Source organism: Terrapene carolina, unplaced genomic scaffold (assembly GCF_002925995.2).
Source record: "Terrapene carolina triunguis isolate 2854851 unplaced genomic scaffold, T_m_triunguis-2.0 Scaffold30, whole genome shotgun sequence".
Lineage (NCBI taxonomy): Eukaryota > Metazoa > Chordata > Testudines > Emydidae > Terrapene > Terrapene triunguis.
Window position 1 is genome coordinate 972657 of NW_020664381.1, and position 18675 is coordinate 991331.

The window sequence follows — 18675 nt, forward strand, 5'->3', positions numbered from 1 at the left end:
CCCCCCAGCCAGAGCCTTCACCCCCTCCCACAAACCAACCTCCTGCCCCAGCCCAGTGAAAGTGAGTGAGGGTGGAGGAGAGTGAGCCACTGAGAGAGGGGGAATGTAGTGAGCAGGGGCGGGGCCTGGGGAAGGGGTGGGGCTAGGGTGTTTGGTTTTGTGCGAGTAAAAAGTTGGCAACCCTAGATAGCACTGAGTGATTTGATCAGGTAGCTAGAAAACAGCAAGTAAAATTCCTTGATTTTGTACATATTAAAAAACAGCCTAAAACCTACAGAAGTGGTGTCCATGTTCACAAGTAAAACACATTGCTAATTCTGCAATGGCAGGAAAGCAATACACCAAATGTTGAAACCAATGCTTACTGCAGGAGAGAATTCTAGCCCTTTACTGTTCTTTATGACAAGACAACTACAGCAAGTACACTTTAGACACATAGGAAAGGTTCACACTATACCTTGGCTTTACAATGCTTAGTACTGCGGTGGTTGACATGATAGCAAACCTTAAGACAGATAAGTAAGGAGCAACTTTCCAGGACGCTGATGTTTGACAGAATGAAAGACATTCAGGATATACTTGCCTTTGACAATTTCCAGTAAATAATCCTTGCAATAACAACTAAGAACTATCATACTGGGGAAGACCCTTGATCCAACTTGTCTAGTATCCTTTTTATTTCTGACAGAGAGTAACTGCTCTAGTTATGAAATGCCATACTATAGGGACATTATTTTTTATTTATACTTATGCCCTGAAGCATGAAAAGTGACAGCCAAATTATATCCTCCCCAGTATAGCTGCAGAAGCTATATCCACCACCTATATCTACACACCTAGATCTATCATTTATCTCTATCATCTATATGTACACCCACACATGCACATATACGTACACAGACATTATATAAATGTCTAAGGCCTGGTCTACACTACCCCCCCACTTCGGACTAAGGTACGCAAATTCAGCTACGTTAATAACGTAGCTGAATTCGAAGTACCTTAGTCCGAACTTACCGCGGGTCCAGACGCGGCAGGAAGGCTCCCCCGTCGATGCCGCGTACTCCTCTCGCCGAGCTGGAGTACCGGCGTCGACGGCGAGCACTTCCGGGATCGATCCCAGAACATCGATTGCCTGCCGCCGGACCCTCCGGTAAGTGTAGACATACCCTAAGGGCAGATCCTCAGCTGATATAAAGTGTCATAGCTCCATAGAAATCCATGGACCTATGACAGTTTACACCAATTGAGGATCTGTCCCAAACCCTTAGTTTTGCGCTATTTAGCCAAATGTAATGTAACCAATAGAGAAGGAATCAGCAATAGACATTTTAAAGTAGAACAGGCCTATAATTCTAAAAGGAAATCTTGGGTAAACATTTTTAAGGCATTTAAATGACTTATGCGTCTAAGCATCATTTTCAAAAGTAACTTAGGTACTATTGTCAGAGGGGTAGCCGTGTTAGTCTGGATCTGTAAAAAGCAACAGAGAGTCCTGTGGCACCTTTAAGACTAACAGATGTATTGGAGCATAAGCTTTCGTGGGTGAATGCCCACTTCGTCAGATGCATGTAATGTGTACTATTAAAAATGGTACCCCTTAACTCTTTTGTCAGAAATGTTATGATCCTCACTGGCCTTGATATCCTTTGCTGGCATTTGGTTTGGTTTTTAGGCTGTATTTACTGACATTCAGTAAAACTATAAATATATATGAAAAAGAAATAACTTTGACTGGATAAGAGTCTGTGGTGCAAATGCAAATTAAAGTAAGATGGAGCATTTGAAATAATATTAAACATAAATGTGTCCAAAGTTTTGGACTAAGTGAGTTAAATCTAAAAAGTAAACATGGAAGATGTATTTGTTGTTGACATTGCTTGGGAGATAACCTACTTCTACATTAGATTTTTCTACTCACGCTTTAATTTTTACCTCTGTGCACATGGCTTATGCCTTCTTCCCCATTCAAGCATGGACTTAAGTGAGAATCATTAACATTTATGCATCCCACCTGCAGTAGAGACCACCTCACTAGTCCGTACATTCTGCTTTACCAATATGCTACAGGCAATAATTTATTCCTTGTATTATCATAGCGCCCAGCAGCCCCAGTCAAGGACCAATCATAGTATCAGTATTTCCAAGTAAAATCCCAGTCACAGAGCTGTGTTCTAAACCATTGATAATGCAGCAGGACAGCAAAGTTGCAGTGAGCAACTTGCCTTGTACTGCACAAACATCCTTAGGATAAAGCAGATAAGTGCATAATCCTGAAGTCTTACTCCTGGGGGCATTCTCTGCCAAAAAATTAAAAATTCTGCACACAATATTTTAAAATTCTGCATATTTTATTTGTCAAAATAACACAATATAATCACGCCAGTTTCAATTATTTTGGTAATTTATTTCAGAATGCCTGTCAGCAAATATGTCTGTAACAATACAGATAACAAAAATTATTCAGGAAATGTTTTCTGACAAATAGATTCATTACTAGGCAAATTAATACAGAACTCTGAGTAATAATTAATTTAAACTACAATACAGAAACATATTTCCCACACTCCTCAGAAGCAGTGCAAAGGTTTGGGGGAGCTGAGGGAGAGGGAAGTAGTTGCTGGAGGAGAAGGAGGCTGGGTGTGAACTTGGAGGGTTGTTGGGTGTGGGTGGGAGAAGTATGAAACAGGTTTTTTTTGTGCGGGAGGGATTGTTAGGGAGCGTTCCCCATGCAGACCCTGGCTGACTCCTATCTTCTCTCATTCATTCAGGCATATCTGCCCCTGTCTGCATGTGTCCCTGCACCCGCACTCAGCCAGCTCCCCCCGCCATGTGTCTCTGCAGCTCTCTCCCTCTGCCCCATATGTTCCTGTACCCCCATCCTTATTCAGCCCCCATCCCAGTCTGTGCCCCCCACTAGCCCTTCTGAACCCCAATCTGTGACCCCCCAGCAGCTCCATGTGCCACACCCTATCCATTCCTCCATACCCCTTGCCTCCTGACCTGGCCCCCTGGACAGCGCACTGTGAGGAACGCAGCCTCTTCTTTTCCCTATCCGCAGTTGGGGCTGCTCCCACCTCGGAGTGGCTGCTCTCTGTTCTGGCACACAGTGGCCCCTAGTGGGTGAAAGGCATAACTGCAGCACTTCTTGGCAGAATGTTTTCTGCTGAAAAAAAAATATTCTGCGCCACACACGAATTCTGTGTGTACGCAGTGGTGCAGAATTCACCCAGGAGTAGTCTCTACACAGGAAAAGCTCCTAATGGAGTAATGGGAATCTTGCCTACATAAGGATGGCAGGATCAGGCCACTAAATTTATATTATATGGTAATATATTAATTGATTTATTTAAAAAAAAACAGTCTTTCTTTAAAAAATCCTCAGTATACTTTAAAAAGTTGCTAACCTTTAAAAAATGTAAGTGCATGAAGTGCTAATATGAAGTGCCAGCTTCACAGCTCTGGAGAACGGAGTCCTCTGAGTATCCATAGGACAGGGAGAGCATTGGCATTTGCAGTACAAACTTGCCAAGTACTTTCCCCTGAAAATCAAACCTAACCCATCTCTACAGCCTTGTCTACAGTAGGGAATTAAAATGTAAAAATCCCACCATTGCCAGCACTGGTTCAGCTGCACTGTTAGCAACTTTGGAAGTCCTAGTGTAGACAGCTCTCTGTCTCCAGCAGCGGTGTCAATTAAACTTGCTCAGCAGAGTAGTTCAGGTCTTCTTATCTAGTAAATCCCCAGACTCTTTGCTGAGATTAACCACAAGACCATGCAATTAGTGTTTGAAACAGCAAGTGCTTCTTAAACAAGAAGCTAGATTTTAAGAAATAGGTTCTTTTAGTTAGTTTTAAAAAAGTAAAATGACAAAACGGTGCTAATATAATTCCCTGTCTTCCACAAATGAAGTCCAGTAGCAATATGCTATATCAGGGGTCGGCAACCTCTGGCACGCGGCTCACCAGGGTAAGCACCCTGGCAGGCCGGGCCAGTTTGTTTACCTGCTGCGTCGGCAGGTTCGTCCGATCGCGGCTCCCACTGGCCACGGTTCGCCGTCCCAGGCCAATGGGGGTGGCGGGAAGCGGTGCGGCTGAGGGATGTGCTGGCTGCGGCTTCCCGCCGCCCCCATTGGCCTAGGATGGCGAACCGCGGCCAGTGGGAGCCGCGATCGGACAAACCTGCCAATGCGGCAGGTAAACAAACCGGCCCGGCCCGCCAGGGTGCTTACCCTAGTGCGTCGTGAGCCAGAGGTTGCCGATCCCTGTGCTATATTTCTCTCAATCTCTCCTGGAAATGCAAGATAAACATTTTATATTCTCTCATATGTTTTAAATATATTTTTTAATATATTGCCACACACACATTTATACCTTAAGCATAAACAACATATTGGCATTTCTAACAGCTGCCTCTTGTACTTTTCTGATATATCAGAATGTATCATGAATATAACACACACAATGCAAAATACGTTTTGGAAAAGAATCAGTTGTATACACATGTAAGAAATAGATACCAAACATTTAAAATATATTTCTTTACAACAGCTTCTGTTTCCTTTGAGAGCACCCATTATTACTAGGCTACTCTTCAAAATATTACAGTTAATTATGAGAGAGATCAGTAATACTTGTCAGGAACATTTGCTTTTATTTTCCAAATGATTTGATTATTACATGATTGTGACTCTAAAATGGGACAAGCACATAGTACTCTGAAAGTCTAGGATCTAATTCATGCTCTGTTGTGTTTTTATTTTATTCGATTCCCAGATTCAGTGACAGTGACCCGAAGAGCAAATAAAAAGATTTGTTCCATTACAGGGAATAGTTTTCAGTTATCTTAGAAAGGGTTTTAACCTGCTTTTGAAAATCAAAGAGCTGAAACAAAACAAATAATACTTATTTAAAATACCAGGAAAGCTTCATCTCTGCTTACCGTATACAATGCCTGGAATGCTACAAGTCCAGCAGTAAGAATAAACACAGAAACCCGTGTACCCTGAATTCAACGCCTCTCAGATCGGTCTCAATGGCTGTAGCATACAAGAGAGTGACAAATTGCTTTTAAAAACCAACTCAGTAACAAAACTAGATGTTCTACTTTCACCCCTTCCGCCTGTCAAAACTCACTAAGTTTCCAGGACATTCTAATCCAGGAAACAGTCAACTACAATGTGATGTTTATAGATGTAATAAATGACTTTCAAAACAAAAATGTATGTTTTTATAACCCTAGAGTGCAGTAAAGATATATGACTAACAACGGCACTTCCTCTCATCTTAAAGAGACAAAGCACCTTTTCTTTTCAACATTTTAATCAAGAATGCTATAACTGCTTGTTGCAAAAAAATTTGAGATTTATGCAGACACCATTTACAATCCTCAAAGGCATTTAGGACCCTAGCTCCCATTGAAATCAATGGGCATTAGATGCCTAAAAACCTTTGAGGATCTGCACTTCTGTGCCTCAGTTTCCCATCTGTAAAATGAGGATAATAATAATCCTTCCATTCTCCTATCCTCTGTTTGTTGTGTCTATTGAGCTCTTTGGGGCAGGGAATGGCTCTTACTATGGGTCAGATTGCAATCTCCCTGCTCATGCTGAGTACTGCTTTATGCCATCAGTAATCTCATTGATTTCATTGCAACTCCTGGTGTAACTCAATGTGCATCAGGATATCACAATCTGACCTTACATGCATGCACACTGCATAGCACAATGGTGTCCCAGGCTTCATTAGGGCCCCTAGCTCCTACTGGAACGCAAACATGAAACGTAATTGTCATCTTCATTCTGAAATTTACATTTACAAAAGTGGATATGGTTTTGCAAGACAAAATAATTTGCAAAGGACTTCAGTTTTGCTCCCCAGCATTTTGCAAGTGAAAATCAGAAGGTTTACACCCACCCAATGATATTGCAGTAAACTAATACTGCACAGTTTACAGGCAAAATTCAACTCTTCCTGCAGCTATCTGTTGCCTATTCTTCACTTGCTCTGTGTAGAACTCTTGGCAAGGTTTCTTGTATGACGACAATGGGAATTCATCCCTAAATGAGGGCATGATATTCAGCAGTGCTTCCACAGCACAGATATTAGATCTGCAATATAAGATCAGAGAGGAGGATTTTGCTCTTTTTCTTTAAAGGCCAAATTCCAGCAGTCTTCAGGTTTGGCCAGAAAACAGGTGCATACCAATGCTGTAAAAGCACTTTCTTTGTCATGTGTACTGTGCCAGATGGATGCCATGCACAGATTTTTCCTGCCAGAATCAGGAGAAATTAGAGTGGGACAGGTATATGCTGGGCTGATTAGGTTACACACACACTAAAATAGGTGGGCTCATATCCCATAACCCCTCGGTGCCTTCCTTAGAATGTCGAGTTACAATCCCTCCCCTGCTTCACCCCTTGCTCTGGTGAAGGAGGAGTAAGTTACTTTGCTCTATGGTTATGTCTACACTACCGCGGTAAATTGACCTAAATTACGCTACTCCAGTTACGTGAATAACGTAGCTGGAGTCGACGTAGCTTAAGTTGACTTACTGGCGTGTCTACACTGCGCTGGGTCGCTCTGCCATCGATTTAGCAGGTCTTCTCTAGACCCGCTAAATCGCCCCCCGGTGCATCGATCATAGCAGCGTCGATCCTGCAGTAGTTTAGACATAGCCTATTTGTGGAGGGCCTTATTCCTCCCTCTGGCCCCAGACAGCTATTACAGCCTACAGGTATGGGGAGGCAGAAGCAGGGATCTTACCACTTCCCACCCCTTCCCACTGACTTGCTCACGGGGCGGGAGGAGTAGCAGGCAATTCGGTCCTGTTCCCCTGAAAAACAGTCAGAATTGCAATCTGAGTAGGTCAAAGCGGGGGGGGACGGGACAGGGGACGGGGACAGACTGGCTGGCTTACCGCACCACACTTCCCTAGGTGGCCAAGCAAGGCCTGTGATAATCTCACTCTAAGGAGCAGAATCAGGCTGGATAATTTCTGTCCCATGGTCCCATCCTCAACACACCTACCTGAGCTTGTGCCTCTGCCCAGCTCACAGTCAGGATTTATCTCTAAGCATTTTGTTTTGATAAGGAGGATAGTCCTTCCAAATGTAAAAGATCCGAAGAACAAAAACCTTAGAAATGGGCACAACGAGAGCTGGTTGGGAATTTTTTGACAAAATGTTTTTTCATTGGAAAATGCCAATTCATCAAAACCAAAACTTTCCATGGAAGTGTATTGGTTTTGCAAACCTTTGGATGGGAATGTTGCTGAGGTCTAAGCTGGAATTTCTGGGAACAAAAGAGACCCTCCGCATAATAGTCAATTGATTAGGGCCCTCACCTGGGATGTGGAAGACCCAGGTTCAAGTGCCTGTTCTGAGGTAGAGATGCCTCCCACATTCCAGCTAAGTCCCCCAACCTCTGGACTATAGAGTCAGTCTCAATTTCTTCTGTTGGACTTTGCAGAAATAATTAATAATCACAGGACCAGAGAACTCAGGCAGAGCACAGGCTTAAACCTGCATCTCCCACATCCCAGGAGAGGACACTAACCACTAGGCTATTCTCTTGCTCTTGCTAAGGGTCTCTTGCTCTGCCTCTCTGAAAATTATTAAAAGGTCATAGTTTTGTTCCACTGCAGAACAAAAACAAATTCCGAAACCTTGAAATTTGTCACAAAACGAAATTCTTGTTTTGTAGCCAGCTCTAATTCTGACCCCAAATCCATTGCAGTTAATCATCTAAGATTACTCTACAAGTTCATTAGGGCTGAAACTTGCAAACCCTTACTCGGGTGAGTAATCTCTTTGCAAGTTACAGTAGCTGCTGTTGGCTTTACACTGGCATACCCGAGATCAGAGTCCAGCCCACGGGCTACTTGTGTGAGTAAGTTATGTAGGAAACAGCTTTGCAGGATGGGGATCTTTTTCCTGAAGACATTGTTTAGCACGAGCATGTCACACTCTTGCATAAGTTTTAAGAGTTATCTTGGCTCCTAAATGAAAATAGATCATCATATATGTAGATTCAGGCATTGTGACAAGTTTCTGTCATTTCACAAATAACGAATAGGTACAAGGAAGATAGTGTCTATATAACCATTCAAAAAAATCTGTGGGTCTCACTTATATATCATCAATGGGCTCATCAATCAGCAAGGCAGGTATATAAATAGATTTGCACACAAGTCTCCTACCAGGCAGCTACATTAATTTATGTAGATCTAACTCTTCCAATTCACGCTGGTATCTCAGGGGAGAAATCATGGGCTTTCTTCCATATGAGTGGTTGATAACAAGCTAATTGAAAAGGCAAATAAAGGGCAACTGAAGTTGGAGGCAAGGATGCATTCTTCGCCCTTTGTCTGGTCAACAGACTATGAAATGCACTGGTAACTGTTCCTAATGCTGAGGCTCTGTAGAAAGAAGTGGTAAAAGGCATTGATTGTCCTGTGTGTTGGTCTAGATCTCATCTCAGTTGATAAGACAAAGAGGCTACTAACCTCTTTGCATTTCAATATGCAGTCCAAATTTGTTACCTTTTTCCCAAGGACCTGTCTGACTGAGCTAGTGACAGTGGCACTAGGAAAAGCTCAGAGGTGAATTCGGGGCAGCTAAGCAATGACAGAGCAGAGGCCTCAAAAAGAAAATGCTAGAGGAATTTAGTTTTATTGTTTTCCTCAAGGGTCAAAATTCTGTAGGATTTGCTCTTCAGCATAATTTAACAGGCATCTATCATATTACGAAGTGCTTGAACTTTAGTTGTTGCACAACACTACGGTCATGAATCTGTGAGTCCTAAGACCATTTTAACTTCAGGAATGAGACTGCTGTCTTCACATTGCAGAAATCTAAGCCACTTGTGATAGAACAGTACTCACTGGAGTTAATGGAGGATGCCCCTATCATGTGACTGGGGTAATCTTCTGCAGTCCTGACCATGTGACTATGGCCAGGACAAAGACTGGCCTCTTACCAGTACTCCTGTGCATCACACGTTTACACCATGTCTACACTACAAACTTTGGTTGATGCAAGTTATGTCACAGTAAAGCTGATGCAGTTAGTATACGCTTGTGCATGCATACTTGTCGCCTTGCATTGGCGCTGTGTGGTAATCACCAGGAGTGCTTGTACTGATGCACAACTACTGGCTCAGCATGTGCAGAATGACAGTTGAATGTGCTTTTGGTAGATTCAGGGGTTGTTGGTGTTGTTTACTCACAAGATTGGATTTCAGTGAGAAAAACATCCCAACAGTTATAGCTGCCTACTGTGCCCTGCATAATAGCTGTGAAGCAAAGGGGGAAAACGTTGCTGCTGGAGTGGAGGGTGAAACAGGTGTCTGCTGAGTTTAAACAGCCAGACACAAGGGCTATTAGAAGATCTCAAGATGGAGCTATATGGCTCAGGGAGGCTTTGAAAGAGCACTTTTTTATCAGTGAGCCACAGTAACGTGGTGTGGTGAGCTGTGCTTTACCTGGCCCTACTGTGTGGGGGCCTGTTAGGAATTGTGTGACGCTTGGTGTACATCTATACATATAACACTGTCAATGTACCTATTCATTTTGTGCTGCTTGCTGTACATTTATGATTATTACACTGTGCATGTTTGTCACTGATCCTGTGAGTTGTGTCACACTATGCAGAAACAAGTAAGTGGGTGCTTTCAGAACTGCTAGGCATTCTGCAGCGTATGTTATGAACTGATGAAGATGTTCCAAATAACTGAATTTTATTCAGTAACAAAACCAGTGCAGAGAGAAATCTGTGCAATTTAAAAGCAAATACACTCAAAACTTTAATAAATTAATAGAACAGAATGTATCAAGGGGAAAGAACATTCATATCCATTTGTGCTACACATACAGCTACCGTGGCTTTCACAGGTCAATGCATGTGAAGCAGTGGTTGTCCTTAACGTCCCCCGGGGTGGTAGGGCTGTAGTCCCTGGTGCCAGGGGGGGGGGGGGGGGGGGGGGGGGGACTGCAGGGAAGTGCTGTAATGGAGTTCGCCATGGACTGCAAAGGGAGGTGGCCCCAGGATTGTTGAACCCGTAGATCCACAAGAGTCTGCAGCATCTGTGTTTGCTGCCAGAAAAGCCCCATTATGTCCTGATGCATCTCCCTTTCCTTTTCCTGCTGGGAATCCTGGGCCTTTCTCCTGTCCACACTTTTCTTCTCCAGGCTGTCTGCAATGTTCACCTTCCAAGCCGTCTGCTCCCAACCTTATGCAGCACTGGCTTGTAGGATCTCACTGAACATGTCATCCCAAGTCCTCTTCTTTTCCCTCCTTATCTGGTTGAGGCATTCCGCGGGTGTGAAGGGGGAACCCCTCAAGGCCGCAAGAGCAGCAGCTACAGATAAAACACAGAGGTACCCTTGTCAGTATAATCACAACAGAAAGCAAAAGTTAAGGTTCAGAACTCACTTCCCTTGCTCCCCCAAAGTTTTAAACAAGCCATGCCTATTGATACTTCTGCTTTGGAGTGCTTGTGTACGTAGGGTGACCAGATGTCCCGATAAAATCGGGACCATCCCGATATTTAAGTGTTTGTCCCGCGTCCCAACCGATCTTTGGTCGGGACACACTTTGTCCCGATATTTGCTTCGCCGGCAGCACTCGGCTTTTTTTTTTTTTCCCCCCTCTCTCCTGCTCAGCCAGCATGAGCCAGCCTCCCCCGCCGGATCCGGAAGGGGTTATTACTGGCCGCTCGGCCAGAAGTGACACCGTGGCCGGTGGGGAGCCGCCGGTTCCCCCACCCCGCTCGTAGGACTTTGCCAAGAGCATTGCGCACCATGGGGGGGCCGTGGGGCGGGGCCGGCTGGGCTCCGGTGGCTCCCGGGCATGGCGCGGGGCCATAGCAGAGCCCCGCAGTAACGTCACCGGCTCCCCAGGGCGTGAGGCCGCGGCAGAGCCCCGGGGCGGTGAATCGCGGGGAACTCTGGGGGGCGGACCCCGGAGAAGCCCTGTGGGAACCACGTGTCCGCTTCGCGTCAGGGACGGGTCCGGCCGGGCTGCCTGAGGGCCAGGCGCTGGGCTGAACCGGCGAAAGCAGAACGGAGAGAGGCCTCGGGTCAAGCTGCTAGGACACGTGCGGGGGAGGCCGAAAGAAACTGGGCATCCAGCCAGTTCCTGTGGCCCCGAACAACCCCCAGCTGTGCAGCCCGGGGGGGGGGGGGGGTTTGCTACTCCTGGGCTGGGACGTTTGGCAGGGGAGGCAGCAGGCTCTGCTTGAGGGTGCTCAGAAGAGACGTTTGAGATTTTTTTCTCTCCTGCTCTGCCGGCAGCACTTGGCGCTTTTTTTTTTTTTTTTTTGGTTCCCCCCCCCCCCCCCCCCCCGATATTTTCTTCCTCTCATCTGGTCACCCTATGTGTACAGCACCACTAAGCACCAGCCATGGTGAATAAGGCTTGAGAAATGAGGCGGGAAATTGCTCAGTTGCATGAAACTAGGGCAGTGGCACTGAATACTGGCACCATTTTCCACAGACTGTGGTGATTTTAGCTGATATCTCACTAGTGAGGGTAACAAAGACACAGAGATCACAGCTGCTACTGGTGACCCAAAGTCGCTTAGGCCTGTATGCTGCTAGTCTGTGTACTGCAATGGCCTGCTGAAGTTACTGCTGACTGGCATGGGAAAGTGTCGTACCGCAGAGGAAGAAATAAGGTTGCCATCCCTAGAAACCTTCAGGAAAGGACTGCAAAGTACCTCCATGAAACTTTCATTGCGATCTCTCAGAAGGATTCCAGGGACATCCCTGTATATATAAACAAATTTCTCCTCATGGCTCCAATCTTGCCTAACTCTACAGGGGAATGAAAAGCAGATAACATTATTTCTCTTTTTTGTACTGCTACCTCTTCTAGTACAAGTAAAATAATGCAAAATCCATAAATGTGTCCTGTTAAGTCGGGGGTGCCATCACTGTAATGGGAAATAAATTTACACACTTACCAGAAGATCCTTCCGTCCACTGGGCTCACTCGTTCTTGATTGCCAGGACTGACTAGATGCATTGGAGTTTCAAACAGGTCCTGGCTAATGGCATAGCTGGACCCTCCCCCGGTCGCTTGTCTCCCATCCTCATCCTCCTTGCTGTTCCGGTCAGGGACCTGTGGCTCAGGCTCCCTGGAGGTATCCATGGTGGTGGGTTCTCCTCTAAGTATGTCATGCAGCTCTTTGTAAAAACAGAAGGCCTGTGGATTGACTGTTGGCCTCCCTGGCCTTCTGGTATGCCTGACACATTTCCTTTGCTTTCACATGGCCCTGCTGCTGGTCCCTGTCGGTCGTACACCTTCTCCTGCAACCCCCCTGCAATCTGCTCATAGATGGCCACATTTCTATGGCAGGTCCATAGCTGTGCTTGCACAGCCTTTTCTCGCCACAGGCCTAAGAGATCCAGTATCTCTTGTCTATGCCAAGCTGGAGCTCATCTGGAGCATGTAGCCAGCATGGTCTGCTGGGCAGTTGTGCACAACAGTGGAGAGCTTCCAGGTGTGCTCACCAGGCTGGACAATCAGGAAAAGGCATTTTAAATATTCATGGGGCATTAAAAGGAAGGAGGGGCCTTCTGGTCTCTGTGACTCCTGGGCAGTGGAGTTCACAACTGAGATACCAGAGCAGTCAATGTTGGGATTGGGGGACAGCTGCTGGAGGACTGCTATGGTCAACACAGTTAACTCAGTGTCTTTGCTTGCACAGCATTGACCTCTGTACATCAACCATAGCTCAATGCCGCTTGGGGAGGCAGTGTAACTGCATTGCTGTAACGGGGCGCTTACATTGGTGGGACACAAATTTAAGTGTAGACACATGCACAACTAGGTCAATGCAAAATGGCTTACGTTGACTTAACTTTGTAGTGTAGACCAGGCGTCACTGTAGTGAAGCTGCTGCTTGTATAGTCCTTTCTTAGGGTCAAACTTTCCAATCTCATCTTTCATGCTCTTCTTTGCTCCATTTACCCATATTTGACCGTTTTCCAGCTATGTCAGAGAGCAGTGAAAAGAGTAGTGCTAGCTACACCCCTTGTGGAAATTTCTGTGTCCCTTTTTTGGCATCTATTTGACTACCAGCTAGTTGCTCTTGAGAGCAGAATGTGGTTGCACCCTCCTTTCATTCAGTCCAGTTTGTTTAAAAAGAAAGAACTAGAACTGAACATTTTTACAAAAAAGAACAATTTCCCACTCTCAATTCTTTTTAAGCCCTGCAAAAGGTCAGAGGCTGCAGGGGGTGTGTGTGCAGAGGGGGCAGGGCAGGCGGGGGGGAGCAGAGGCTGCAGGGGCGGGGGGGCGCAGAGGCTGCAGGGCGAGTAGGCAGCAGGGGGCACAGAGGCTGCAGGGGCGGGGGGGCGCAGAGGCTGCAGGGTGAGGCGGAGCAGGGCAGGCATGGGCATAGGGGCTGCGGGGCGAGTGGGGAGCAGGGAAGCACTTAGCAACCCCCAACCAAGATCAGAGCGGGAAGGAGGAGGGGGAATGCGGGGTGCTCAGAGGAGGGGGCAGAGTTGGGGCAGGGACTTTGGGGAAGCGGTTGGAATGGGGGCGGAGAAGGGGTGGGGTTGGGGTGGGGCCGGGGGCGGGGAAGGGGCGGAGTTGGGGCAGGGCCGGGGGCGGGGCCGGGGCCCCGTGGAGTGTCCTCTTTTTTAAATGTTTGAATATGGTAACCCTACTGCTATGTGACGTCTTTTAAGTCTCTTTACTGTCATAAAATCCTTTCCCCCTTCCAATCAATTCTATTCCTTTCCCTTGTCCTGCTCCCTTGCACATGCTTCTCCGTCACCTGTTCCCTCCCTCCGGACATGCTTCCCAATTGCCTGGCCCTCCCGTCTCCTCTGGACACACTGCCAGGCTGCCTCATTTCCTTTTCCTCTGGACATTCCTCTCCCAATGGAAGCTAGCAGATGCAGCTAGGGCCAGGCTATTCTTCCTTGTTTCCAACTGCTTTTACAGGCCTCTGCACACTTCTTTGCAGTGAAAAGCCAGCATCCCTCTAGAGCAGGGGTTCTCAAACTTTATTGCACCACGACCCCCTTCGGACAACAAAAATTACTACATGACTCCAGGAGGACTGAAGCCTGAGCCCAGCTGAGCCCCACCGCCTCGGGCGGGGGGGACCAAAGCTGAAGCCCAAGGGCTTCAGCCCCAGGCATGGGGCCTGTAACCTAAGCCCCGCCACCTGGGGCTGAAGCTCTTGGGCTTTGGCCCTGGGTGATGGGGTTTGGGCTTTGGCCAGCAAGTCTAACGCCAGCCCTGGCGACCCCATTACAATGGGATTCCGACCCACAGCTTGAGAACCACTGCTCGAGAACCAGCTAGGCAGAAGCAGCCAGTACCACATGACTAGCCGGCTCCCTGCTGAACACAAGCAAATGCTCTGTGGACCTCCTGTGCACCCCACACCAAAATCTGGGAGCTGCTGACCTAAGCATGTTGCTCAAAAGCAGAGAGAAAATGTGAAGCAGATCGGACTGAAGTGAAAATGCCATTTCTGTTCCCTTTGGAGAGGGAACAACTTAGCTGCTTTGGAGAACAGGCCCCTGAAAGCACACATGGTATATGCAATGTTGTTGTCCACCCAGAACTTCTTCAGTCATGTCGCATTTATTTAGAGTTACTGAACCTGCACCCAGTAAATGTTTGAAGGAACAACACCCTTTCCTCAGCCTGTTAGTGCTACCTAGGGTACAAATGTTGTGCCTAACTTTGATGACATGTTTGCAGAGGTAAAAAAAAATAAAAAATAAAAAATCTGACAAAATACTACACATGGGATTTTCAAAAGTGATCAGCAATGGCCTTACCCTTATTGACCTCAGTGGGAACGGTACGTCTACACAGCAACCTGACACCCGTGGCTGGCCCATGCCAGCTGACTCGGGCTCACAGGGCTTGGGTTGCAGGGCTGTTTCATTGCTCTGTACACTTCTGATTTTCCTACCTTGCAGGGTCCTAGATCCCGGGCTCCAGCCTGAGCCCAGACATCTACACAGCAATGAAACAGCCCCACATCCTGAACCTGAGTGGCTGGCACAGGCCAGCCATGGGTGTCGAGTTGCTGTATAGACATACCCTGATACCTTTAGCTTTGACCTCCGTGGGAGCAGAGTTAGACCAATGGTGAGTACTTTTGAAAATTCCATGCTACATGTTCACAGATGTGTCTCCAACTTGAATACCGGCTGATTTTAACCACTTTTTACTTGGGAGTTAAATATTTTGCACAGTTCCTGATTATGGCATAGCTACAGCCATGTCAGATCAATTTTTTTTTGCATTATAGCTAGAGAACATACAAGTTATACATTTTCCAGATTTTTTTAATCCCAAACTACCAGCTCAGTCAAAGGTGTTTTAGTAAATATGGCTAAAATAAAGGTGTTTTACCTGATAACTGTCCAGTGGCCACAGGTCTCACTTTATACGGCGTACTGCAAAATATCAAAGAGGGCTGGTTACAATAACACTGACAAAACGCTGTGTTTTCTGTATAGGACTGGTGTACATGCCACGAAGAGCGGGAGGAAGTATACGAATGCATTCTGAGCTGGCTTGAAATTTGTGGGTTGAAAATTTACCCATGGAAATAAAGAACATGGACTTTCTATGAATTTATCGCCTTCAAATTTGCCACTGCATTGGTGGTAAAGGACTTGGTCACGCTGCTTTAGTGCCACCAGAATATACCATTGTCACACTGCAAGCACAGCAGAAATCTTTCCCCTTTGAGAAGAGTCAGGTTAGCTTGGAAATAGAGGTGTCAAGGAAATGGTCACTGGGAAGAAGAAAGTTCCTTGGCAGGGCCGCCCAGAGGATTCAGGGGGCCTGGGACACAGCAATTTTGGGGGTCCCTTCCATAAAAAAAAGTTGCAATACTATAGAATACTGTATTCTCGTGGGGGCCACTGTGGGGCCCGGGGAAAATTGCCCCCCTTGCCCCCCCCCGGGCAGCCCTGGGAAAAATAAACATTTAAAAACCTTCCGCATCTCAGCACAAACCCAGTTTTGAGAAAATTTCTTTTCAAGTCACCTTTACAAGGTATCACTGGTTCTCAGCATCAGCTAGTGCTAAAAGGCACTAAAGCTCATTAAAAGGGTTGGACAAATATTTTCCGTCAAAACCTTTTTTGGATCGAAAACTAGGGGTTTTTAAAAAGCAGAAAAAAATCACTGACAATGTCTGCTTTCCTTCAAAATTTGTTGTGGTTTTTTTAATTGAAAAGCTGAAATAAGTCTGCCAAAACCTGAACATGATTTGGGGTTTCAGAAGTGTGTGGCCAAATATTTGCTGCTTGCTGTGTTTGATTGTTTAAAGAAACAATAAAAAAATTCTGCTTAAAAAAAATCCAAAACTTTTGAATTTTAATGGAGTTAGATGGCTTGCCTCCTTGATCTTCTCCGGCAAAAGCACACACAACAACAGACAAAGACTTTCCTCCCTCCCAGATTTGAAAGTATCTTGTCTCCTTATTTTTCCTGTTGGTCAGGTGTCAGCTAGGTTATGTGAGCTTCTTAACCCTTTACAGATATAAGAGGAATTAACCCTTAACTGTATGTTTATGACACACTCTAAAAGCTTATCAGATGTCACTGCTCAATCTGATGGGGGCCCTAGTAAGCCAAAGTCCTTCCAGCCCTTCTGGAAGGGTTGCCTCTTTGGTCAGAAGGACTTGTCTGCTTGCTGAATCAAAAGAAGGCCGAGTCAGTTTAAATGCAGACTTTTTATGCCAAACATCCTTTCTTAGTCCGTTGGTCTCTGGAAAACCTAGTTTGAACCGGTTTATGCAAGCGTCCCCAGGCATGGTACCTCTCTGGAGGTCTTTACAACCTGAGTGATTCACCTTAAATCACCATCCACTGCTTTTAGTTACTGGAGGAGCTGTGGTATCATTCCCCCTCACTCTCCTCCACTGCCCCAAGTTGCATACAGTCCCTGGCCCACAGTGATATATAAACCATTCATAAGCTTAATACAGTATGTATCCCCAAAGATACTGCACAAGGTTGCAACATATGTCATAACAACCTAGTATGATATTAGTCTCTTTTGTAGCTGCATCATATTGTTGACACATTCACTTTGTGATTCACTATAATCCTCAGATCCTTTCCAGCAGTACTACTGCCTAGCTAGTTATTCCCCATTTTGTAGTTATGCATTTGATTTTTCATTCCTAAGTGTAGTACTTTGCATTTGTTTTTATTGAATTTCATCTGCTGATTTCAGACTAAACCTCCAATTTATCAAGGGCATTTCAAATTCTAATCCTGTCCTCCAAAGTGCTTTCAACCCCTCCCAGTCTGGTGTCATCTGCAAATTGCATAAGTGAACTTTCGATTCCATTATCCAATTGATTTATGAAAATATTGAATAGTACTGGACCCCTGTGGGACCTGCTGGACACATTTCCCCAGTTTGAAAGTGTATCATTGATAACCATTCCTTGATTGCTGTCCTTCAACCAGTTTTTCACCCACTATTTTACCTACCTGCACATGACTGAGCCATAGAAGGCAGGCCAAGCACATACTTGGCTAAAATAATGTAGAAATATCTTGTGGTTAATCTGAAGAGCAGAAATACACTATTTTTCTTCTTTGCCCAAGGAGTGACTCAGTGATAGGTCTGGAGGAGGAATGTGCTCATGCCATCCAGCAAAAGTAACAGTTTCAACCAGATATCTAGGCACTGGGACTGAGGCTGGGTGAGAAGCTGAGAGTTAAGGTAAGCAAGCTATATTGAGCAGGTGCTCCCATGAGACTGAACTCAGGCCAGTGGGCCATTCACGCTAGGCATAAGGAGCATACAGAAGCCTGTGCGGTGATTTTTTTGTTCAATCAAAACAACATTTAAGAAAAAATGTGTAGAAAAATGTTGTTTCATTCAACTTTTGTTTTCCACTTAAATTAAAGTCTTTAAAAATGGTTTTCACTGAGCTTTTTCTCTCTTGGGTTTTCCTTCTCCTCGCCTCCTTTTCCCTCTCGGGGCGGGAAGAGAAAAAGGTAAAGAGGGAGAGAAAGGAGGCAGGGTAGAGGGGTAACAACAAATTGAAAACCTTGGAGGCTTTTTTGGTTCTTGTTTCACCAAGAAGCAGAAAAACAAAAACAAACAAACAAATAAAAACCCTGCTAAACATTTCAAATGAAATGAGAATTTTTTAGAATCTCTGACCCATCCTGCTCCTTGTCCCCTGACCGCCCCCCCCGAGACCTCCCCAATCCAACCCCCCATTGCCTGTCCCCTGACCGCCACCCCAGAACCTCTGCCCCATCCAACCCCCCCTCCCTGTCCCCGGGACTCCCTGCCCCTTATCCAACCCCCCCGGCCCCGGCCGCTTACCCCCACCTCCCGTCGCCTCAGCACGCGCATCCAGGAGTGGCCCTGGACAGCGCTGCAGCCGCGTGGCTCCAGGAGGCCTGAGCTCCTCCCCGCTCAGAGCCGTGTGGTAAGGGGAGGAGCCGCTCGGCCCGGAGCTTGCAGTCCCGCCCCTTTACCACGTGGCTCTGAGTGGGGAGGAGCTCAGGCCTGCCGGAGCCACACAGCTGTAGCGCTGTCCAGGACGCGCTGAGGCGCCGGGGGGATGGCGGGAGCGAGCCTCAGCCATTCTCGTGGGGGCCCCTGTGGGGCCCGGGGCAAATTGCCCCACTTGCCCCCCCCCCCCCCCCCCCC

General features: G+C 46.3%; 1 protein-coding gene across 1 annotated transcript in view; it reads right to left on the reverse strand.

Moving 5' to 3' along the window:
• LOC113406366 (high affinity cGMP-specific 3',5'-cyclic phosphodiesterase 9A-like) overlaps positions 1 to 18675 on the reverse strand; it is a 90481-nt gene that overhangs the window by 54660 nt on the left and 17146 nt on the right. Inside the window, exon 4 of the mRNA XM_026650829.2 lies at positions 15393 to 15436. Coding sequence (XP_026506614.1) covers positions 15393 to 15436 — 44 coding nt within the window. The remainder of the gene's footprint in view (positions 1 to 15392; positions 15437 to 18675) is intronic.